General features: G+C 46.9%; 2 protein-coding genes across 2 annotated transcripts in view; one reads left to right on the top strand and one right to left on the bottom strand.

Moving 5' to 3' along the window:
- The window catches only part of LOC140393656 (acidic mammalian chitinase-like), a 268,331-nt gene that overhangs the window by 51,448 nt on the left and 191,426 nt on the right, over positions 1-25,457 (bottom strand). The window lies entirely within an intron of this gene.
- Positions 12,301-25,457, top strand: part of LOC140394552 (chitinase-3-like protein 1) — a 193,114-nt gene continuing 179,957 nt past the window's right edge. Inside the window, exons 1-5 of the mRNA XM_072481910.1 lie at positions 12,301-12,370; positions 14,082-14,186; positions 15,289-15,321; positions 24,116-24,308; positions 25,301-25,357. Coding sequence (XP_072338011.1) covers positions 12,301-12,370; positions 14,082-14,186; positions 15,289-15,321; positions 24,116-24,308; positions 25,301-25,357 — 458 coding nt within the window. The remainder of the gene's footprint in view (positions 12,371-14,081; positions 14,187-15,288; positions 15,322-24,115; positions 24,309-25,300; positions 25,358-25,457) is intronic.

The following is a 25,457-nucleotide window of genomic DNA, read 5'->3' on the forward strand; positions in this document are numbered from 1 at the left end:
ATTTGAATGCCCTTGGTGTTGGCGAGTCCACTACTGTTGCAGACAGGGCATTCCACGCCCTTATTATCTGAGTAAAGAACCTACCTCTGACATCTGTCCTGTATCTATCTCCCCTCAATTTAAAGCGATGTCCCCTCGTGCTAGACATTACCATCCGAGGAAAAAGGCTCTCACTGTTCACCCTATCCAATCCTCTGATCATCTTGTATGCCTCAATTAAGTCACCTCTTAACCTTCTTCTCTCTAACGAAAACAGCCTCAAGTCCCTCAGCCTTTCCTCATAAGATCTTCCCTCCATACCAGGCAACATTCTGGTAAATCGCCTCTGCACCCTTTCCAATGCTTCCACATCCTTCCTGTAATGCGGCGACCAGAATTGCACGCAATACTCCAAATGCGACCGCACCAGAGTTTTGTACAGCTGCAACATGATCTCATGGCTCCGAAACTCAATCCCTCCACCAATAAAAGCTAACACACCGTACGCCTTCTTAACAACCCTCTCAACCTGGGTGGCAACTTTCAGGGATCTATGTACATGGACACCGAGATCTCTCTGCTCATCCACACTGCCAAGAATCTTACCATTAGCCCATACTCTGTCTTCCTGTTATTCCTTCCAAAATGAATCACCTCACATTTTTCTACATAAAACTCCATTTGCCACCTCTCAGCCCAGCGCTGCAGCTTATCTATGTCCCTCTGTAACTTGTAACATCCTTCCGCACTGTCCACAACTCCACCGACTTCAGTGTCATCTGCAAATTTACTCACCCATCCTTCTACACCCTCCTCCAGGTCATTTATAAAAATTTACAAACAGCAGTGGCCCCAAAACAGATCCTTCAGTTGAACTTTATTTGTCAGCTTGTGCCACTGGTAAACTTTTTTGTCAATACAAGATTAGATCAGATTGATTGTCTTTGGTCCACCACTAGTAACTGGACTCCAGTCTGAACATTTCCCATCAACCACCACCCGTTGTCTTCTTCCAGCTAGCCAATTTCTGATTCAAACTGCTAAATCACCCTGAATCCCATGCCTCCGTATTTTCTGCAGTAGCCTACCGTGGGGAACCTTATCAAACGCTTTACTGAAATCGTATACACCACATCAACTGCTTTACCCTCATCCACCTGTTTGGTCACCTTCTCAAAGAAGGTGTCAACATCTTTTCCCAAAGGTAGGGGAGTCTAAAACTAGAGGGCATAGGTTTAAGGTGAGAGGGGAGAGATTCAGAAGGGCCCAGAGGGGCAATTTCTTCACTCAGAGGGTAGTGAGTGTCTGGAATGGGCTGCCAGAGGTAGTAGTAGAAGCGGGTACAATTGTGTCTTTCAAAAAGCATTTAGATGGTTACATGGGTAAGATGGGTATAGAGGGTTATGGGCCAAGTGCGGGCAACTGGGACTAGCTTAATGGTAAAAAACTGGGCGGCATGGACTGGTTGGGCCGAAGGGCCTGTTTCCATGCTGTAAACTTCTATGATTCTATGATTCTAACTCAATAATGTTTGTGAGGCATGACCTACCCTTCACAAAACTGCGTTGACTATCTCTAATCAAATTATTCCTTTCCAGATGATTATACATCCTATCTCTTGTAAACCTTTCCAAGATTTTGCCCACAAAAGAAGTAAGGTTCACTGGTCTATAGTTACCGGGGTTGTCTCTACTCCCCTTCTTGAACAAGGGGACAACATTTGCTATCCTCCAGTCTTCTGGCACTATTCCTGTAGACAAAGATGACTTAAAGATCAAAGCCAAAGGCTCAGCAATCTCCTCCCTAGCTTCCCAGAGAATCCTAGGATACATCCCATCCGGCCCAGGGGACTTATCTATTTTCACACTTTCCAGAATTGCTAACCCCTCCTCCTTATGAACCTCAAGCCCTTCTAGTCTAGTAGCCTGAATCTCAGTATTCTCATCGACAACATTGTCTTTTTCCTGTGTGAATACTGACAAAAAATATTCATTTAGCACCTCTCCTATCTCCTCGGACTCCACGCACAACTTCCCACTACTGTCCTTGACTGGCCCAACTCTTACCCTAGTCATTCTTTTATTCCTCACATATCTATAGAAAGCTTTAGGGTTATCCTTGATCCTACCTGCCAAATACCTCTCATGTCCCCTCCTGGCTCTTCTTCGCTCTCTCTTTAGGTCCTTCCTAGCTAACTTCTAACTCTCGAACACCCTAACTGAACCTTCATGTCTCATCTTTACATAAGCCTCCTTCTTCCTCTTGACAAGTGTTTCGACTGCTTTAGTAAACCACGGTTCCCTTGCTCGACCACTTCCTTCCTGCCTGACAGGTACATAGTTATCAAGGACACGCAGTAGCTGTTCCTTGAACAAGCTCCACATTTCCATTGTGCCCATCCCCTGCACTTTTCCTCTCCATCCGATGCATCCTAAGTCTTGCCTCACCGCATCATAATTGCCTTTTCCCCAGATATAACTCTTGCCCTGCGGTATATACCTATCCCTTTCCATCATTAAAGTAAATGTAATCGAATTGTGGTCACTATCACCAAAGTGCTTACCACCTCCAAATCTAACACCTGTCCTGGTTCATTACCCAGTACCAAATTCAATATGGCCTCGCCTCTCGTTGGCCTATCTACATACTGTGTCAGGAAACCCTCCTGCACACATTGGACAAAAACAGACCCATCTAAAGTACTCGAACTATAGCGTTTCCAGTCAATATTTGTAAAGCCCCCATAACAACTACCCTGTTGCTTTCGCTCCTATCCAGAATCATCTTTGCAATCCTTTCCTCTACATCTCTGGAACTTTTCGGAGGCCTATAGAAAACCCCTAACAGGGTGACCTCTCCTTTCCTGTTTCTAACCTCAGCCCATACTACCTCAGTAGACCTCATCCAACGCCCTTTCTGCCACGGTAATACTGTCCCTGACTAACAGTCCCCCTCTTTTACCACCTTCCCTGAGCTTACTGAAATATCTAAACCCTGGCACCTGCAACAACCATTCCTGCCCCTGCTCTATCCATGTCTCCAAAATGGCCACAATATCGAAGTCCCAGGTACCAACCCATACCGCAAGTTCACCCACCTTATTAAGCAACCTTCAAGCAGCTGTTGGATAGGTACATGGATTACGGGAAAATGATATAGTGTAGATTTATTTGTTCTTCAGGGCAGCACGGTAGCATTGTGGATAGCACAATTGCTTCACAGATCCATGGTCCCAGGTTCGATTCCAGCTTGGGTCATTGTCTGTGCGGAGCCTGCACGTCCTCCCCGTGTCTGCGTGGGTTTCCTCCGGGTGCTCCGGTTTCCTCCCACAGTCCAAAGATGTGCGGGTTAGGTGAATTGGCCAATGATAAATTGCCCTTAATGTCCAAATTGCCCTTGGTGGTGGGTGGAGGTGTTGAGTTTGGGTAGGGTGCTCTTTCCAAGAGCTGGTGCAGACTCAAGGGGCCGAATGGCCTCCTTCTGCACTGTAAATTCAATGATAATCTATGATTAATCTAGGACAAAGGTTCGGCACAACATCGTGGGCCGAAGGGCCTGTTCTGTGCTGTATTTTCTATGTTCTATGTTCTATGTTCTTATTCCGGATGCTCCTGGCATTGAAGAAGCCACACTTTAACCCATCTTCCTGCCTGCCAGTACACTCCTGCAACTTTGAAATCTTACTCATGACCTCATTGCTCTCAACCTCCTGTATACTGGAGCTACAATTTAGGTCCCCAAGCCCCTGCCGAACTAGTTTAAACCCTCCCGAAGAGCATTTGCAAATTTCTCCCCCAGGATATTGGTACCCCTCTGGTCCAGGTGTAGACCATCCCGATTGTAGAGGTCCCACCAACCCCAGAATGAGCCCCAATTATCCAGAAATCTGAAACCCTCCCTCCTGCACCATCCCTGTAGCCACGTGTTCAACTCCTCTCTTTCCCTATTCCTCGTCTCGCTGGCACGTGGCACGGGTAACAACCCAGAGATAATAACTCTGTTTGTCCTCGATCTAATTTTCCACCCTAGCTCCCTGAATTCCTGCCTTACATCCCTAACCCTTTTCCTACCTATGTCGTTGGGGACATTCGTACTTCAAACCATGCATTTGCACAACTTTGTGAGCAGATAGTTCTCCCATGTTTACTGAAAAACAGATCCTGACTTAGGGAACCTGTAGCCATAACAACTAGGCTTGTTGGGTTTCTGTGCCACTAACTTGGAGAGATTCATAGCTCAAATAGTGAGTTGCAGTTGGTGAGATACAGGAGACCCACCATGGTCACAGTTAAAGCAGCCACTTAAGACGGCACTGCAAACTATTTCCCCTACTTCATAATATTCATAATATCTTGCTTTTTGCTGGTTCCCATGCGCGTTCAAGTTAAAGTGCTGGCATCGTGCACGGAGACACGTGCTATCAGGCGGTAGGGGTAGCTTTTCGGTGCTGACTAGAAAAGAGCCTCCTGGACAAAGAGGGAGGTTCTGCATCACAGTCACTATTCTCCTGCCCAACTCCATTGCCATCAACTTCAGACTTATTGGGAGCACATAGGAGGCATGGATGTTTCTCAAATTAAAATTTCATTTTAGATACTTCACATTCCAATGATTTCACTTCATTCATGTGGGCATCATTGTTATTTGTTTGGACTAAATAGACTGGCGAGGCCTCATAGTTATTCAAGCAGCTATTGGATAGGTACATGGATTACGGTAAAATGATATAGTGTAGATTTATTTGTTCTTAAGGGCAGCACGGTAGCATTGTGGATAGCACAATTGCTTCACAGCTCCAGGGTCCCAGGTTCGATTCCGGCTTGGGTCACTGTCTGTGCGGAGTCTGCACATCCTCCCCGTGTGTGAGTGGGTTTCCTCCGGGTGCTCCGGTTTCCTCCCACAGTCCAAAGATGTGCAGGTTAGGTGGATTGGCCATGATAAATTGCCCTTTGTGCCCAAAATTGCCCTTAGTGTTGGGTGGAGGTGTTGACTTTGGGTAGGGTGCTCTTTCCAAGAGCCGGTGCAGACTCGATGGGCTGAATGGCCTCCTTCTGCACTGTAAATCCAATGATAATCTATGATTAATCTAGGACAAAGGTTCGGCACAACATCGTGGGCTGAAGGGCCTGTTCTGTGCTGTGTTTTTCTATGTTCTATGTTCTATGTTCTATAGTTGGCACTAAATGGTTACAGAGGAGTTAAGGACATTTATAATTGGTGGAAAAAACAATGTGTTTTTTGCGTTCACTCTTTATTGACATTCATGTGAGTGTCCACTGTTGTACTCACCGCTCTGTGGACATGGCTGAACCTGCTGAGCTGGTCTAACCTTGTTGGTAAAGAATGAGATTTTCTTGGTTGACTGCTCCCATCATCCAACAATGCCCAAGCTCTTCCCACTTTAATTCTTTGTGTGTCCACTCAATCCTCTCTCCTCCCTTGGACCTCTCTCCTACTTCACCAGGTCCCTGACCCTGCTCCAGAGCCACCACCCCACCACTGACTCACCCTGGCTGCTCCTATGTCTCCCTGCCAGCTGCCATTCTCCTGCTCCCCTCTCTTGTGATGTAGAGTTCCACAAAGGAAAAGTGCTGAGCTCAGAGGCAACCGCTCAGGGACAACTGCTGCTCTTCACCTTGAAGCAGACATGGGGTGGTTGTAGGAGATTCTTTGGGTGGAATTCTCCAGCCGTTCCCGGCAGCGAGACCATTCGGTCCTATCAAAGTCGACCCCTGCCGTGGGGTCCCTGGCGGTGGCATGGGTGAGGAATAAAAATAAGAATTGTCTTTGGCGGGATGGTACGATGCCACCGGTGACTGGTGGCAGCTGCCTCCGTCCCGGGAATACCCGGAATTGGGTGTGACTGGAGAATTCCGCCCTTTATCGCAAAGGGGGAACACAATTACTGGATGTTACACATAATGATGGCACGCAAATAAGACCATAAGACATAGGAGCGGAAGTAAGGCCATTCGGCCCATCGAGTCCACTGCACCATTCAATCATGGCTGATTTCAACTCCATTTACCCGCTCTCTCTCCATAGCCCTTAATTCCTCGAGAAATCAAGAATTTATCAACTTCTGTCTTAAAGACACTCAACGTCCCGGCCTCCACCGCCCTCTGTGGCAATGAATTCCACAGACCCACCACTCTCTGGCTGAAGATATTTCTCCTCATCTCTGTTCTAATGTGACTCCCTTTTATTCCTAAGGCTGTGTCCCCGGGTCCTAGTCTCCCCTGCTAATGGAAACAACTTCCCTACGTCCACCCTATCTAAGCCATTCATTATCTTGTAAGTTTCTATTAGATCTCCCCTCAATCTCCTAAACTCCAATGAATATAATCCCAGGATCCTCAGACGTTCATCGTATGTTAGGCCTACCATTCCTGGGATCCTCCGTGTGAATATCCGCTGGACCCGCTCCAGTGCTAGTATGTTCTTCCTGAGGTGTGGGGCCCAAAATTGCTCACAGTATTCTAAATGGGGGCTAACTAGTGCTTTATAAAGCTTCAGAAGTACATCCCTGCTTTTATATTCCAAGCCTCTTGAGATAAATAAGAACATTACATTTGCTTTCTTAATTACGGACTCAACCTGCAAGTTTACCTTTAGAGAATCCTGGACTAGGACTCCCAAGTCCCTTTGCACTTCAGCATTATGAATTTTGTCACCGTTTAGAAAATAGTCCATGCCTTTATTCTTTTTTCCAAAGTGCAAGACCTCGCACTTGCCCACGTTGAATTTCATCAGCCATTTCTTGGACCACTCTCCTAAACTGTCTAAATCTTTCTGCAGCCTCCCCACCTACTCAATACTACCTGCCCCTCCACCTATCTTTGTATTATCGGCAAACTTAGCCAGAATGCCCCCAGTCCCGTCATCTAGATCGTTAATATATAAAGAGAACAGCTGTGGCCCCAACACCGAACCCTGCGCGATACCGCTCGTCACAGGTTGCCATTCCGAAAAAGAACCTTTTATCCCAACCCTCTGCCTTCTGCCTGACAGCCAATCATCAATCCATGTTAGTACCTTGCCTCGAACACCATGGGCCCTTATTTTACTCAGCAGTCTCCTGTGAGGAACCTTATCAAAGGCCTTTTGGAAGTCAAGATAGATAACATCCATTGGCTCTCCTTGGTCTAACCTATTTGTTATCTCGTCAAAGAACTCTAACAGGTTTGTCAGGCACGACCTCCGCTTACTAAATCCATGCTGACTTGTCCTAATCCGACCCTGCACTTCCAAGAATTTAGAAATCTCATCCTTAACGATGGATTCTAGAATCTTGCCAACAACCGAGGTTAGGCTAATTGGCCTATAATTTTCCATCTTTTTCCTTGTTCCCTTCTTGAACAGGGGGGTTACAACAGCGATTTTCCAATCCTCTGGGACTTTCCCTGACTCCAGTGACTTTTGAAAGATCATAACTAACGCCTCCACTATTTCTTCAGCTATCTCCTTTAAACCTCTAGGATGTAGCCCATCTGGGCCCGGAGATTTATCAATTTTTAGACCTCTTAGTTTCTCTAGCACTTTCTCCTTTGTGATGACTACCATATTCAACTCTGCCCCCTGACTCTCCTGAATTTACTCATGTCTTCTACTCTGAAGACTGACGCAAAGTACTTATTTAGTTCCTCAGCTATTTCCTTGTCTCCCATCACTAGATTACCAGCGTCATTTTGGAGCGGCCCAATGTCTACTTTTGCCTCCCGTTTATTTTTAATGTATTTAAAGAAACTTTTACTATCATTCCTAATGTTATTGACTAGCCTACCTTCATATTTGATCCTCTCTTTCCTTATTTCTCTCTTTGTTATCCTCTGTTTGTTTTTGTAGCCTTCCCAATCTTCTGACTTCCCACTACTCTTTGCCACATTATAGGCTTTCTCTTTTGCTTTGATGCATTCCCTGACTTCCTTTGTCAGCCATGGCTGCCTAATCCCCCCTCTGATAACCTTTCTTTCCTTTGGGATGAACCTCTGTACTGTGTCCTCAATTACTCCCAGAAACTCCTGCCATTGCTGTTCTACTGTCTTTCCCACTAGGCTCTGCTCCCAGTCGATTTTCGTCAGTTCCTCCCTCATGCCCCTGTAGTTACCTTTATTTAACTGTAACACCTTTACATCTGATTCTACCTTCTTTCTTTCAAATTGCAGACTGAATTCTACCATATTATGATCACTGCCTCCTAAGTGTTCCCTTAATTTAAGATCTTTTATCAAGTCTGGCTCATTACATAACACGAAGTCCAGAATGGCCTGTTCCCTCGTGGGCTCCATCACAAGCTATTCCAAAAAGCCCTCCTGTAAACATTCAATGAATTCCCTTTCCTTGGGTCCACTGGCAGCATTATTTACCCAGTCCACCTGCATATTGAAGTCCCCCATGATCACTGTGACCTTGCCTTTCTGACATGCCCTTTCTATTTTGTGGTGCATTTTGTGCCCCTGGTCCTGACCACTGTTAGGAGGCCTGTACATAACTCCCATTATGGTTTTTTTGCCTTTGTGGTTCCTCAACTCTACCCACACAGACTCCACATCATCTGACCCTATGTCGTTTAGTGCTATTGATTTAATTTCATTCCTAATTAACAAGGCAACCCCGCCCCCTCTGCTCACCTCTCTGTCTTTTCGATAGGTTGTGAATCCCTGGATGTTTAAATGCCAGTCCTGAACCCCCTGCAACCACGTCTCTGTGATGCCTACCACATCATACCTGCCAGTCACAATCTGGGCCACAAGCTCATCTACCTTGTTCCGTACACTGCGCGCGTTTAAATATAGCACCTTTAATTCTCTATTGACCGTCTTTTTGTTTTCTTAGTGTGGTAGACCTTGGTTTACTGAGCCTTTCCATACACTGTGTCATATTTTGTGAGAAGGGGACTATCGTAACCTCTCCTGAGTTCTGTCTTTTCGTGCTTTTTTGTATTCCTAAACAGCTACGCTTTCCACTGATTACTTCACCTCTTGGTTCCCTGACTTTCCCTTCCCCCCAATCTTTAGTTTAAAGTCCTATTGACCACCCTATATACTCTTTTCGCCAGAACACTGGTCTCAGCTCGGTTCAGGTGGAGACCATCCCAACAGTATAGGGCCCCCCAGTCCCAAAACTGATGCCAGTGTCCCATGAAAAGGAACCCCTCTTTCCCACACCACTCTTTCAGCCACGTGTTAACTTCCCTTATTCTTGCCTCCCGATGCCAATTTGCACGTAGCTCGGGCAGTAATCCGGAGATTATGACCCTTGAGGACCTGTTTTTTAATTTGAATCCTAGCTCTTTATAATCTCTAAACAGGTCCTCTTTCCTAGACTTGCCTATGTTGTTGGTACCGACATGGACCACAACAACTGGATCCTCCCCCTCCCTCTCCAGTATCCTTTCAAGCCGGTCAGAGATGTCCCGCACCCTAGCACCTGGCAGGCAACATACCATGCAAGACTCTTTATCCTGCTCACAAAGGATACTATCTATCCCCCTGATAATAGAATCCCCTACAACTACAACTTGCCTATTTACTCCCTCCCCTTGAATGGCCTGCTGAACCATGGTGCCTTGGTCAGCTGACTCATCCTTCCTGCAGCCCTGTTCGCCATCCACACAGGGAGCAAGTGCCTCATACCTGTTGGACAGGGTCAAGGGCTGAGGCTCCTGAGTTCCTGACTGCTGGTTCCCTTTACCTGCCTGACTTGCAGTCACACCCTGCTGTCCATGGCCACTGGCAGGATTTAAACTATTTACTCTGACAGGTGTGACTGCCTCCTGAAACACAGTGTCCAGGTAAGTCTGCCCCTCCCGGATGTGCCTCAGTGTTTGAAGCTCAGACTCCAGCTCATCAACTCTGAGCCGGAACTCTTCGAGCAGCCAACACTTACTGCAGATGTGGTCGCTGCAGCTCGCAATGGGATCTGCCAGCTCCCACATCAAGCAGCTCAAGCACATCACCTTACCAGCCATCTCTAATTAATTAATTAGTTTAATTTAAGTTTACGAGTTTAGCTGTTTTTTTTTTAAAATTTGGGGCAGATTTGCTATCAACCAATCAGATCATAGCTTCCCTCTGATGTCACTTTTGAAAAAAAAGTGGAAAACAGGAAGTTGCCGTTAGGTTTTTATACTCACACAGAGACTGCTCCTCCTCCTCCGAACGGCTCCCGAAACTAGGCCCGAAGAAAGAGAGAGAACAGAACAGTAGGGAAAAAGCACCTTCTACCACTCTGCACCGAATTACCTCACTGCACCAAATTACCAAGTTTCAAATTCCCCACTCTGGATGTGTCTCACTCACTCAGGCTGTGTCTCTTTGACCTGTGCAATGCTTTGCAAATGCATTACAAGAAGCATTCACAAATGGACAGTGTGAGACTGAGTTACCAAAACCATGCTGTTGACTTATTCTCTAAATTTGAACCTGCCGTCAGGAAAGTGAACTTTTAATCACCCTGATTGCCACATTGTCTGCTCTTGGAGGCCCCATAAAATCCCCTCCAGAGTCTGTAACTTAGTGCTTCACTTGGTGGCACAGTAATACAGTGGTTAGCACTGTTGCTTCACTGGGCCAGGGACCCGGGTTCGCTTCCCGGCTTGGGTCACTGTCTGTGCGGAGTCTGCACATTCTCCCCGTGCCTGCGTGGGTTTCCTCTGGTTTCTTCCCACAAGTCCCGAAAGATGTGCTGTTAGGTGAATTGGACATTCTGAATTCTCCCTCAGTGTACCCGAACAGGCGTCGGGGTGTGGAGACTAGGGGATTTTCACAGTAACTTCATTGCAGTGTTAATGTAAGCCTACTTGTGACAATAAAGATTATTATTATTCACCTGTTGCAGCAACTAAATAATTGAAAGGAAAGACTAAGTTTTTTGGATTATATTCATTGGCGTTTAGAAGAGTGAGAGGGGATCTCATAGAAACTTACAAAATTCTAACAGGATTAGACAGGTTAGATTCAGAAAGAATGTTCCCGATGGTGGGGGAGTCCAGAACTAGGGGTCATAGTTTGAGGCTATGGGGTAAACATTTTAGGACTGAGGTGAGGAGAAATTTCTTCACCCAGAGAGCGGTGAATCTCTGGAATTCACTCCCACAGAAAGTAGTTGAGTCCAAAATGTTGTGTGATTTCAGGAAGAAATGAGATATAGCTGTTGGGGCTTAAGGGATCAAGGGCTATTGGGGGAAGGCAGGATCAGGGTATTGAACTTGATGATCAGCCATGATCATAATGAATGGCAGAACAGGATAGAAGGGCCAAATGGCCTCCTCCTGCTTCTATTTTCTATGTTTCTATGTCTCTGTGAAAGTCTAAGCTTATTAAATCTTTCTTTTCAAGAAGTGGGGGAAATGGTGGAGAATGATGTTTTACAGAGATACATAGAACATACAGTGCAGAAGGCCATTCGGCCCATCGAGTCTGCACCGACCCACTTACGCCCTCACGTCAACCCTATCCCCGTAACCCAATAACCCCTCCTATCCTTTTTGGCCACTAAGGGCAATTGATCATGGCCAATCCATCTAACCTGCACGGACTGTGGGAGGAAACCAGAGCACCCGGAGGAAACCCACGCAGACACGGGGAGAACTTGCAGACTCCGCACAGACAGTGACCCAGCAGGGAATCGAACCTGGGACCCTGGCGCTGTGAAGCCACGTGTGCTGCTGTGTTGCCCATCTGAATAAGGAGGTGATTGGATAGAGAATGGGAACTCTATTGTGGTTCTGGGAGGGAGGTGAAGGGGTGAGAATAGAGGTGTGTGAGATAGAATTAACGTTATTGAGGGTCTTTTCAACCACGGTGAGGGAGAATCCTTAGTTGAGGAAATTGTCAGAGGCGCTTGTCTGGAAATTTACATCGTCTGAACAAAGGCAACGGAGACGGGAAAACGGAGAACACACTTCCTGTGTGAGGGAGTGCAGTCAAGGTTAGAGAGGTAATCAGCTTTAAGCTGTATAGAGGCAGAGAGGCAGGGTGGAAAGCAGGAGTGAGTAAATGGCCAAATGAATGACGGTGCAAGACAAGAGAGGTGGCAATGGGCTGATGTAATAATTGGCTGATAGACACAATGGAGCCTCAATCAGGATGTGTGAGTAACTATTCCATGGTTAGCTGGACTTGGATACCCATAATCTCGTTAACCTTTAACAATTTATGTTTGGGTGACTTGACATTCGGTTGGTGCAAGGTTACACCTCGCTCTGGGCAGTGGTCGTGTAAGATAATGGTTGGCTGAAACTAGACAGATTGGGGCCAATGGGTTTTGCCTGATTCAGGGACGTTCATGCACAATGGCGCCATAAGGCTAAGGGTATAAATGAACACAAAACACAGCAGATTTGAACAATACCTGCCACACAGCACAGCTGTCCAGAGACTCAGACTTGGTAACATCGACTTTGATTCTATAAATTGTTGTTTACATAGTGTGATTGAATCTAATAATGTTACATTAAAATCTCATTATTCACCATTAGAATTGACAAAGTCATTGGCAAATTAACATGTTGACAAGTGTGTCCATTCGAGGGACTTTGTTATGATGCTGACCAGGGTAGGATTTGAATTTGCAAACTGCTTCAATATTTACAGATTTATTGTTACATTTGAGCAGATGTGTTTGATCGATTGTTGGTCTGGTGAAATCACATACTTTGTGACTCATGCAAAATTCCACCGAGGCAGTTTATGTCTGTGATAGATTCCCGCATTTTGCAGACAGTGATGATGACTCCGTTAGATTCAAGATTGTTATTGAAAAGACCAAGGACGGGCCTGAGATCAAAGTGATAAATTGGGGAAAGGCCGATTTTAATAAGATCAGATAAGATTTGGCCAGAGTGGACTCGGAGCAGACACCTTTCAGGAAATCTGTGCTGCAGAGTTCCACAAAGGAAAAGTGCTGAGCTCAGAGGCAACCGCTCAGGGACAACTGCTGCTCTTCACCTTGAAGCGGACATGGGGTGGTTGCAGGAGATTCTTTGGGTGGAATTCTCCAGCTGTTCCCGGCAGCGAGATCGTTCGGTCTCATCGAAGTCGACTCCTGCCGTGGGGTCCCTGGCGGTGCCGTGGGTGAGGAATGAAAATCAGAATCGTCTTTGGTGGGACGGTACGATGCTGCTGGTGACTGGCGGCAGAAGCCTCCGTCCCGGGAATATCCGGCATTGGGTGGGGCTGGAGAATTCCACCCTTTATCGCAAAGGGGGAACACAATTACTGGATGCTACACATAATGATGGCACGCAAATACCAAAAACCATTAGTCTTAGTCTCCCTGAATCACACTCTAGGGGCTGCCATTAAATTCCGCATATTTGGGGAAATTTTCAGCTCCTGGTTTTGTCAGGCGGGATTGGCAGCGGAAGAAAAAAATCATGCATGTGTCCCAAACCGTGATTTCCAATGGAGAGATTTGCCCATTGGGATTGTCCCTCCCCACCCCCTACCAATGATGTATTGGAAATTGTTGTTCAATGTCAGGATCATCAGTAAATGCATTTACATCTGATTATCAGGCCTCTACACATCATAATCTTCCCCCAAAACATAATCCATTCACATCAACGTGAGAAACATGCCAATGTGAATTAAGACATGTCTCCAAAGACTTGAAACTGGGAGTGGGACAGAGCCGGGAAGTGGGAGGGGGCAAAGCAGTGTCATGGGACAGTGCTGGGGGCAGTTTTGGGATTGGGGGAGGTGTTTTGTGGATGGGGGGGATGTTGCGCGTGGGTGGGTGTTCTGTGGTGGGGTGGATATTGGGTGGGTAGTGTTTGTGGGGTGATATTCAGGACGGGAGGTTTAGATTAATATTCTGTGTTGGGACATCCTTTAATTAGGGTGTCCCGACCTTTAAACTGCTAAGTTGCTGGTGGAGCGGGCTCAACAGTGCACACGCCACAAAAATTCCATTGTGGAATTTGCCTCAGCAAACATTTTTCAACTATTTCCCTGACAGTCCGATGCAAAAGGCGGCCATTGGGGGCAATGGCTTTGATGTCGTTTTTCTCACCTGCTGCTCCATGCTGCCAAAAAGTGGGAAAATTCCACCCACTGTTTCTTTGCAAATTCCTTACTTTTCTCTGATTTCTTCCGCAGATCCTTTATTTAGCCTCGTGCTGGGACTCTCAAAGGCACCAGACAGAAATCCAGTGACTGAGCAGATTCCCAGCTCCAGGATGGGGAAGGCACTTCTCTTGACTGGTCAGTATTGGATATTTGGTGTTGGATTATTTTCATTTCAGACTATCTGAAGTGGTAAATACGGCCACATCACCAGACGATTGTTTTCATCAGAAGGTCACTGGTTTCTCACCTTCTGTCTGTTCATGTGGCTGTTGTTTGCACAGTGCCCTGGGATTGTTTACATCCACAGTAACAGGCAGACAATGGAACAGTTTAACATCTGACCCAGAATGTGGCACCACTGTCTGTGCGGGCAGCATCCCTGTGATTGCCCAGTATGTGCTGACACTGGCTGGGTTTCCACAATGCCAGCACCCACTCAGGAAATTATCTTTTTATTGATGCTCGGTATCAGAGATCTTGAATATTGCTGAAAAGAGAGACATGCAAGCAACATGCATTCATACGTATTGACCGGTCAGTGCGGGGAAGCTACACTTTACCAGTGCTTTCTCCATGGCAATGCTTATGTAAAAAAAGTTTCCAATTAAGTGGCAATTTAGCGTGGCCAATTCACCTACCCTGCACATCTTTTGGTTGTGGGGGTGAGATCCACGCAGACATGGGGAGAATGTGCAAACTCCACACGGACAGTGACCCAGAGCAGGGATCGAACCCGGGTCCTCGCTGCCGTGAGGAGCAGTGCTAACCATTGCACCACCGTGTCGCCCCAAGCCCTCTCCGAGGCAATGCTGAGTCAATTTCTCCACCAATCAGCAACATTTCCTCCTGTAGTTTAAATTTTTGTGATATGTTTGAAATTTGATATTCCTGTGTTTGTCCAGATGTATTTTAGATGAAAAACTTCAGTAACATTTCTCTCTTTTCAGCAATTATCCTTATATGTCCAAATCAATCAGGTTTTCACACACTGGCAGCCTATGCTCAAGTTGTGGAGTTGATTTATCTGAAAGATAAGGATATAAAGGCAAATGAAATAAAATAGAAATTAACTTGCGACATTATTGTTAGAGTTTAATTTTACGCCAAAGAATAAGCAAATTAAATATTGATTTTGTTTAGTTTGTGATGGAAACTTTAACACTAAAGTTCTGCAAGTGCTTAATACATTTTTTCAAAATATGATATGAAATAAAAATGTCATTTAATTTTATTTCAGTGAGCTTGCTCCTCCTACAACACGTATCAATGGGTAAGGCAATGTACATTTCTGATTTTTATAAAGTGGGAGATTTCATTGGTCCAGGGAACGGCGAGGTAAGGCAGAATTTATGCTCCCTGACTGGTGACATGTTTGTCAGCAGGGTTCATAGAACTACAGTGCAGAAGGAGGCCACTCGGCCCATCGAGTCTGCACCGACCCACTTAAGCCCTCACTTCCACCCTATCCCCGTAACCCAATAACCCCTCCTAACCTTTTTGGACACTAAGGTCAATTTATCATGGCCAATCCACCTAACCTGCACGTCTTTGGACTGTGGGAGCAAACCGGAGCGCCCGGAGGAAACACACGCAGACACGAGGAGAACGTGCAGACTCCGCACAGCCAGTGACCCAGTGGGGAATCGAACCTGGGACCCTGGAACTGTGAAGCCACAGTGCTATCCACTTGTGCTACGGTGCTGGGTTCAATGGGGAGGTAGGGTGCTGGATTGACCCCATAAATGTTGCTTGCAGAGTTAATGGGGGCTCCCTATTTCAAACATCGCAGCATGGAGAAGATCCAGAAAAATTCCCTTCCTTCGGAGCCCCTCACAGCCCCGGGCAGAGATCCGCTTCCTGCAACCATACCCTGACGCCCCTCGCCTATGCCTCGGGCTCCTCGATAATGAAACGTCTGTCATGGGTATGTTACTGGCAGCTGGCACCGCTCCCAGAGGCTCTGCTGGGAAAGGGATTCTCTGATGGATCGGCAGCTATTGCCTGGCAACATTTCTCACCCCAAGCTCCTCAATCACGTGGAAATCCTGACACTCGCCAGGATGGTGCTTGAATCTGATGCGCACCACCAGCAGAGACCCTGCCCACCAGCTGTCCACATTGCTGCCATATTGGGATTTAAACCCAATCACATTACCACTACGCCAGCATTACCCATCACTAATTACCCTTCAAGTGAGCAGCTTGCTAGGCCATTGCAGAGGAAATTGCCATGGATGTGGAGTCACATGTAGGCCAGACCTTCCCTCAAGGACATTACTGAATCAGATGGGTTTCTATGACAATGACTTTGCTGTCATCTGCATCTGCCCCGCTGGGATTCAAAACCAGCTCCCAGGAGCAATACCCAGGATCTTTGGACAACTAGCCCAGTGACAATACCGCTACACCACCATCTCCTTAGCAAATAAAAGGGCAGAAACTCAAGGGAGAAACAACATCTCCCAAAACAAATGCAATTTTGTCTCCAATTTGCAACAGGTCACCTATTGTGACAAAATCTGAAAATCTTCGAAATGGTCATTTCACTCCACCCTGTCAGAATCCTGCGAGTGAGCACGCTGGAACTCCTGTGTGCTCTGATCAGTTCAATAATCATCGTCAACAAATCACATTCATCTGCTCCATACAAATCTCAGTTGATTCGATTTCACGTCCCTCATTCGAGTTCCAAAATGAGCTTCTGTGGTTTCCTTTCTCACTGCACAGAGATGGATCATGAAAAATGTCAATTGTAATAATAATAATCTTTATTAGTGTCACAAGTAGGCTTGCATTAACACTGTAATGAAGTGACTGTGAAAATCCCCTCGTCGCCACATTCCGGCACCTCTTTGGGTACACAGAGGGAGAATTCAGAATGTCCAATTCACCTAACAGCACGTCTTTCGGGACTTGTGGGAGGAAACCGGAGCACCCGGGGGAAACCCACGCAGACACGGGGAGAACGTGCAGACTCCGCACAGACAGTGATCCAAGCCGGGAATCGAACCTGGGACCCTGGTGCTGTGAAGGAACTGTGCTAACCACTGGGGTCCTTCCTTGTTTTATTATTAGAACCTTAGAAGATCTGTCCAGGAGATTATCTGCCGGATGACATCATAAGTAATCATAAATAGAGTTAAGTTTTGTAACACTCAAAATATTGTGAGGAAATTAGAAAGGGAAGTGCATGGTAAAATAGGACTAAGCCAGCAGAGCTTTGTCAAAGGGAGGTCATGTCTGACAAATCTGTTAGAGTTCTTTGAGGAGGTAACAAGCAAGTTAGACAAAGGAGAACCAGTGGACGTGATTTATTTAGATTTCCAGAAGGCCTTTGACAAGGTGCCACATAGGACTGTTAAATAAGTTCAGAGCCCATGGTGTTCAGGGTAAGATCCTGGCGTGGATAGAGGATTGGCTGACTGGCAGAAGGCAAAGAGTGGGGATAAAGGGGTCTTTTTCAGGATGGCAGCCGGTGACTAGTGGTGTGCCTCAGGGGTCTGTGCTGGGACCACAACTTTTCACAATATACATGAACGATCTCAAACAAGGAACTGAAGGCACTGTTGCTAAGTTTACAGATGATACAAAGATCTGTAGAGGGACGGGTAGTATTGAGGAAGCAGGGGGGCTGCAGAAGGACTTGGACAAGCTAGGAGAGTGAGCAATGAAGTGCAGATGGAATACAATGTGGAAAAGTGTGAGGTTATGCACTTTGGAAGGAGGAATTTAGGCATAGATTATTTTCTAAATGGGGAGATGCTTTGGAAATCAGAAGCACAAAAGGACTTGGGAGTCCTTGTTCAAGATTCTCTTAAGGTTAACGTGCAGGCTCAGTTGGCAGTTAAGAAGGCAAATGCAATGTTAGCATTCATGTCAAGAGGGCTAGAATACAAGACCAGGGATGTACTTCCGAGGCTGTATTAGGCTCTGGTCAGACCCCATTGGGAGTATTTTGAGCAGTTTTGGGCCCCTTATCTAAGGAAGGATGTGCTCGACTTGGAAAGGGTCCAGAGGAGGTTCACAAGAATGATCCCTGGAATGAAGAACTTGTCGTCTGATGAACGTTTGAGGACTCTGGGTCTGTACTCATTGGAGTTTAGAAGGATGAGAGAGGATCCTATTGAAACTTACAGGATACTGCGAGGCCTGGATAGAGTGGACGTGGAGAGAATGTTTCCACTTGTAGGAAAAACTAGAATCAGAGGACACAATCTCAGACTAAAGGGACGATCCTTTAAAACAGAGACGAGGAGGAATTTCTTCAGACAGAGGGTAGTGAATCTGTGGAACTCTTTGCCGCAGAAGGCTGTGGAGGCCAAATCACTGAGTGTCTTTAAGACAGAGATAGATAAGTTTTTGATCAATGAGGGGATCAGGGGTTATGGGTGATGTGTTGGGTGTTCTAGATCCGTGGAACACATACAGGTCACCAACACTTGAAATAGTGCAACACTATTTTATTGAATCATTAACTGTTTAACATACTCCCACTGTGGGTTAACACGATACTAGCTTTAACGAAAGACCTTTGCCTTGTCCTAACCAGTCGATGCACTCAGCACATGGTGAATGTCTGTGCTGCAGGCTGTGAGCCCTGTGCTCCGAGCTGGCTGCTACTAGAATGAGCGGGAACTCTCCTGTACCCTGTCTTTATAGTGCGTGTGCTCTCACTGGTGATTGGCTGCGGTGTTGTGTGTGTTGATTGGTCCCACTGTGTGTCCATCAGTGTGTGTGTGTGTCTGCACCATAATATACTGGTGTATATTATGACATCCCCCCTTTTATATAAGGAACATGTGCCTGCGTGACAATAAATATTGTACCTGACTATGTGTGTGCGTGCTATTTACATGACTATTTAAATGAGGCTAATCTATTTACACGGGAAGGTGCCTGGTGCAGAGAAATAGGGTGTCACACCAACAACGAAATGAACATTATATACAAACTACTGGAACGATGAAACAGGATAACAGAACAGATAGAGTCCAACATCGTAAAACTCATAAGTCAAGTCTCTGAGGTGGGCGACGAATTCTGGTTGACCGCCTCAAGGGTGGGTCAGGAGCCACCGGCTGAGGAACGGGCTGGGCCACGGCAGAGTGAGGAGGATGCAGAGTATTCGTAATCTCCACATAGTCCAGGTTGGGGACAACAGGGGGGCGTGCCACCGGTGGAGGATCACGTAGCGAGCGTGGAACGAGACGAAGGGCACGCCGATTGCAGCGGCAAATGGAACCATCTGGCAGACGAACCAGGAACGTGCGGGGAGACACCTGCCGAAGAACCACAGCAGTTGCAGACCAGTCACCCTCCGGAAGATGGATGCGGACGTTGTCATCCGGCGCCAGAGCAGGGAGATCAGTCTCCCGAGCGTCATGCGCCGCCTTGTGTTGTGCACGAGACAGTTGCATTCGTCGAAGGACTGGAACGTGATCGAGGTCTGGGACGTGAATGGACGGCACCGTGGTCCTGAGGGTGCGACCCATGAGCAGCTGGGCTGGCGACAGGCCCGTGGAGAGTGGGGCCGCACGATAGGCCAGCAGGGCGAGGTAGAAGTCAGATCCTGCATCGGCAGCCTTGCAGAGGAGCCGTTTGACTATGTGGACACCCTTCTCCGCTTTGCCATTGGATTGGGGGTACAGGGGACTGGATGTCACATGCACAAAGTTGTACCTCCTGGCAAAGTTGGACCATTCCTGGTTCGCGAAGCAGGGGCCATTGTCCGACATCACAGTGAGTGGGATGCAGTGACAAGCAAAGGTCTCCTTGCAGGCACGGATGATCGCCGATGATGTGATGTCGTGCAGGCGTACGACCTACGGGTCGAAAAATCGTCAACAATCAGAACATTGTCCCTGCCGAGCGCATGGAACAGGTCAATGCCTACTTTAGACCAAGGGGACATGATCAACTCATGGGGCTGTAGGGTCTCGCGTGGTTGGGCCAGCTGGAACCGCTGACAAGTGGGGCAGTTGAGCACTGTGTTGGCGATGTCCTCATTGATGCCGAGCCAGTACACAGCCTCTCGGGCCCTCCGTCGGCACTTCTCCACGCCAAGATAGCCCTCGTGTAGCTGTTCCAAAACGAGCTGGCGCATGCTGTGCGGGATCACGATGCGGTCCAGCTTCAAGAGGACACCATCGACTACTGCCAGATCGTCTCTGATATTGTAGCACTGCGGACATTGACCCTTAAGCCACCAGTCCGTCATGTGGCGCATGACACGCTGTAGTAGGGGGTCAGCCGCAGTCTCGCGGAGAATGTGGATAAGGCGTTCATCCGTGGCCGGCAGATTGGAGGCCGTGAAGGCCACATGGGCGTCAACCTGGCAGACAAACCCTTCTGGGTCACACGGGGTGTTGACTGCCCTGGACAGAGCGTCGGCTATGATCAGGTCCTTGCCCGGGGTGTATAGGAGCTGGAAATCGTACCGCCGGAGTTTAAGCAGACGGCACTGGAGGCGAGGGGTCATATCATTCAGGTCTTTTTGTATAATGGGCGGGAAGCCATTGGAAGTCTGTCGTCTTCCTTACCAGGTTCAGGAGAGCTGTGGTATGGGAGGCGAGGTTGGGGATGAACTTCCCCAGGAAGTTGACCATGCCAAAAAATTGGAGGACCGCCTTCTTATCCGCTGGCTCCTGCATGGCCGTGATGGCTGCCACCTTGTCCGCATCCGGCCGCACACCCAACCGGGAGATGTGGTCCCCGAGGAACTTGAGTTCCGTCTGGCCGAAGGAACATTTGGCTCTGCTGAGGCGAAGGCCTTGGTCTCATATTCGTTTGAAAACGCGCTGAAGGCGACTGATTTGCTCCTGCGGGGTGGTGGACCAAATGATGATGTCGTCAACATAGACGCGCATACCCTCAATTCCCTCCATCATTTGCTCCTTGATCCGGTGGAATACTTCTGATGCCGATATAATCCCAAACGGCATCCTGTTGTAGCAGTATCTGCCAAATGGGGTATTAAAGATACACAGCTTTCTGCTGGACCTGTCTCGTTGAATTTGCCAGAATCCTTTCGAGGCGTCAAGTTTGGTGAAGATGTTGGCCCGAGCCATCTCGCACGTGATCTCCTCGCACTTGGGGATAGGGTAATGCTCCCTCATTATGTTGCGATTCAAATCCTTTGGGTCAATGCAGATCCGGAGCTCGCCGGAAGGCTTCTTTACGCACACCATGGAACTGACCCAGTCGGTTGGTTCCGTAACTCTGGAGATCACTCCTTGGTCCTGGAGGCCCTGCAGCTGCTGCTTGAGGCGGTCCTTGAGGGGTGCTGGGACTCTGCGAGGTGCATGAGCAGGATTGTTTGAGCAGGATTTTGTAAGTGTATGGAAGCGTGCCCATGCCTTCAAAGACGTCGCGGTGCTGGTCGATGATGGAATTGAGTTGCACCCTGAAGTCGCATCCTGGAAGGCAGATGTGTCCTCTGGAGAGAGAGAGAGTGTACTCGTTGAACGAGGTTTAGGAGTTTGCACGCCTGTGCACCTAGCAGAGAGTCCTTCGAGGAGCCCACGATCTCGAAGGGAAGGGTGGCTTTTCGCGAGTTGTGCGTCACTTCGAGTTGGCATGAACCGGTAGCAGGAATGACGTTGCCATTGTAGTCCACTAGTTGGCAGGTCGACGGAAGAATGGTTGGTTTAACCCCAAGGGTCTGAAAGGCTGACCACGCTAGGAGATTAGCGGAAGCACCAGTGTCCAGGCGGAATCGTATCTGGGATTGGTTGACCGTCAGGGTGGCACACCACTCGTCGTCTGGATCAATGCTGTGCACCGACAGCGGCTGGTGGTTTTGATTCGGGGGCAGCCTGTTCTTTGTTAGAACAGCGACTCGAAAAGGCTCCCTCGGGTCCTCGGTGTCACTGGTCTGCGGGAAGTCGGAATCGCACTCGGTTTGGGTAACTGCTTGTTGCAGGGTTCTTCGGAGGTTTATTTCATTTCCTGGTTCAATTTGAGGCATTGTGCTGTCATTCCTGGTGAAGGAAGGTTGTTTTACAGCTGTAAAAGATTTTTTCTTTTGATTTGGGACCTTTCCCCTTTAAATGGGCGTGGTCCGGGGCCTCTGATGTCATGACGCGCGTGACGTAGCATGTAGGAGGCGTTTGCACATGCACAGATCGCGGTTCCTTTACTGATGGCCGTTTTCGTGATTGCGCATGGCGGCGTCGCGCAACTAGGCAAGTGCTGTCCCTTTAGAAAGATGGCCGCCAACCAAAATCGTTCTCTGCTCCGGGATCTCGGCCTCGAGGTGAGTACTGGCGCTTCTCTTACCTTTCCTTGCTGGTTGGAGTGTTTTCCTCACAGTATTTGCCGAATTTGTCCAGGACTGCCTGGAAGTCGCTCCTGTTTTGCCCCTCGGAGAACTTGAATTTTAAAAAGATTTCTTCTGCTCTGGCACCGGCAATGGTGAGGAGAAGCTCTGTTTTTTCACGATCGGCCACTTCTTCTAGTTCGGCTGCCAGCAGGAAGATTTCAAATTTTTGCCGGAATGCCCGCCAGTTTCGCGGAGATCGCCGTGGAGCTGCTGCGGAACCCAGATCTTAAACATCTTGCCTGGGTATCGTTGCTGGTTGTCACTGTATGCTGAGGTGCCGGCGATGCGGAGCGGTGGCGGCGGGTTGATGTTCTCCATACTGCAGGATGCCGGAATGCTGATTAGTTGCAGGTGGGTCTCAGAAGTGCTAGTATGCAACCACTCCTTGTACCATGATGTGTTGGGTGTTCTGGATCACAAACAGGTCACCAACACTGGAAGTGGTGCAACTCTATTTTATTATAAGGTTAACTATATTAACATACTTGAACTGTGGGTAAATGCAATACCAGCTTTAACTGTTGACCCTTGCCTAGTCCTAACCAGGTGATGCACTCAGCACATGGTGAATGTCTGTGTTGCAGGCTGTGAGCTCTGTGCTCTGAGCTGGCTGCTACTAGAATGAACGGGAACTCTCCTGTCCCCTGTCTTTATAGTGCATGTGCTCTCACTGGTGATTGGCTGCGGTGTTGTGTATGCTGATTGGTCCCACTGCATGTCCATCAGTGTGTGTCTGCACCATGATATACTGGTGTATATTATGACAATGGGGAGAAGGCAGGAGAATGGGGATGAGAAAAATGTGAGCCATGATTGAATGGCGGAGCAGATCCGATGGGCCGAGTGGCCTAATTCTGCGCCTATGTCTTATGGCCTTGTGATGTTATAGACAGGAACATTGACGATGATTCTTGTGGTCAACAATTCAAGGCCAGGGAGAGACTGTCTCTGGAAATATGATTACATTTCTTCAGTCTGAATGGATTTTTCAAGGTTTGATAAGTTACGACCTTAATCTTAATGAATAGTTCACCTTAATGAACATTTCAAATGCCACAAAACACAATTTTTTATTCGAAGTTTGTGATGAATAGAGAACTATTATAAAATGTCCAGGGAAATCCATTGAAGTGGATGCAGTGAATGGATGCGAGTGAGAATTGAATGTGCAGCAGGAGAGGAGATTGAGTGATACGGTGAGAAGGTTTTAGTAATATAAAAATGACAGGTTTATACAGCCCGGAGATTTTTCTACTTCCTAAACATGTTTGTTTTCTTAGCCGTCAGCTCCTGGGATTTCCACCTCCCATCCTGCAAGATAGTTTAGCTCACTGGGCTAAATCGCTGGCTTTTAAAGCAGACCAAGCAGGCCAACAACATGGTTCAATTCCCGTACCAGCCTCCCTGAACAGGCGCCGGAATGTGGCGACTAGGGGCTTTTCACAGTAACTTAATTGAAGCCTACTTGTGACAATAAATGATTTTCATTTAATTTCATTTCATGTTCACAGCTTCTCCTGTTTCTGTCTGTTATTCAGGTCCCTCTAAACATGGTTTGTGTTAAATATTTGCCTTCAGTGCAAATTAAAACATGCAAATTAATATCATTGAAAAACCTCAGCAAATGTTTATTCCCATCAGGCCCAAGGATTCAGGAAAGTCCGTCATGTGTTTCTTTTTTCAGTTTTGTCACCTTACTGTCTTTGATATTTCAAATAACTACAATCTTTTCTTCACACTTCAGTCTCCCCTGAAACATTGATGTGCTACTACTTACCTGTGGATCAGGGTGCAGATGGAAGAGGTAGAATTGATCCAGGTGACATTGACCCTTGTCTGTGCAGCCACCTGGTTTATTTCGACAAATATATGACAAAGTACGTCGTTGACTGGAAAGACAATTTGTCGTACAAGAAATTTAATGATCTGAAAAATAAGTAAGTGAGAGTGTTCTCTTTGAACTTCTTTGGTTTCAAATTGGTTTCAAAATACATGTGTTGTATACCATTTTTTACAGTGGCCTTGGGTAGGTAGCATCATTTATAGTGGCCACTGGATAGTATTTCATTAGTTACAGTGGTCCCTGGGGAGTATATCATTATTTACAGTGGTCCCTGGGGAGTATATCATTATTTACAGTGGTCCCTGGGGAGTATATCATTATTTACAGTGGTCCCTGGATAGTATATCATTATTTACAGTGATCCCTGGGTAGTTTATAATTATTTGCAGTGGTCCTTTGGTAGCTCAGCATTTTGTACACGGGTCTCTGAGTAGTATCTCATTATTTACAGTGGTCCCAGGGTAGAATATCGTTATTTACTGTGGTCCCTGTGTAGTATATCATTATGCACCGTGGTCCCTGGGTAGAATAAAATTATATACAGTGGTCCCTGGTTAGTAAATCATTATTTACAGTCGTTCCTGTGTAGTATATCATTATTCACACTGGTCCCTGGGTAGTATACCATTATTTACAGTGGCCTTGGGTAGGTATCATCATTTACAGTTGTCACTGGATAGTATTTCATTAGTGACAGTGGTCCCGGGGCAGTATGTCATTATTTACAGTCGCCCGTCGTCAGTATATCATTATTTACAGTGGTCCCTGGATAGTGTACCATTATTTACAGTGGTCCCTATGTAGTATATCAATATTAAACTGGCCCAGTTTGCAAACACTCTGGCCTTAACTACTTTTAGCAACTAACTGATCATTAATGTAATTATTGTGTATTCCTCATCACAGAATAACAGAATACTACAGAGCAGAAGAGGCCCCTTGGGCCACTGAGTCTGCACTGCTGCATGAAAGGCCCTGCCCTGCCCACCTAATCCCACTTGCGCAGAGAAATTAAATGTTGACGTTTTATTCTCCCACTGTATTCACTGTAATACTGAAGCTCATATTTTGCATCTTTCTTAACAGAAATAAAAATCTGAAAACACTTTTTTCATACGAAGGTACGAGGTATGGGCTTGCCAGGTAAATTTTTGGATGGCCCAAAATTGTGTATCTCTCATATTTTCGTGAGTCACAAGTTTGTCATTATTTGGTTAAATAAAGTTGGCCATTTTCAATTATG

Source organism: Scyliorhinus torazame, chromosome 17 (genome assembly GCF_047496885.1).
Source record: "Scyliorhinus torazame isolate Kashiwa2021f chromosome 17, sScyTor2.1, whole genome shotgun sequence".
Lineage (NCBI taxonomy): Eukaryota > Metazoa > Chordata > Chondrichthyes > Carcharhiniformes > Scyliorhinidae > Scyliorhinus > Scyliorhinus torazame.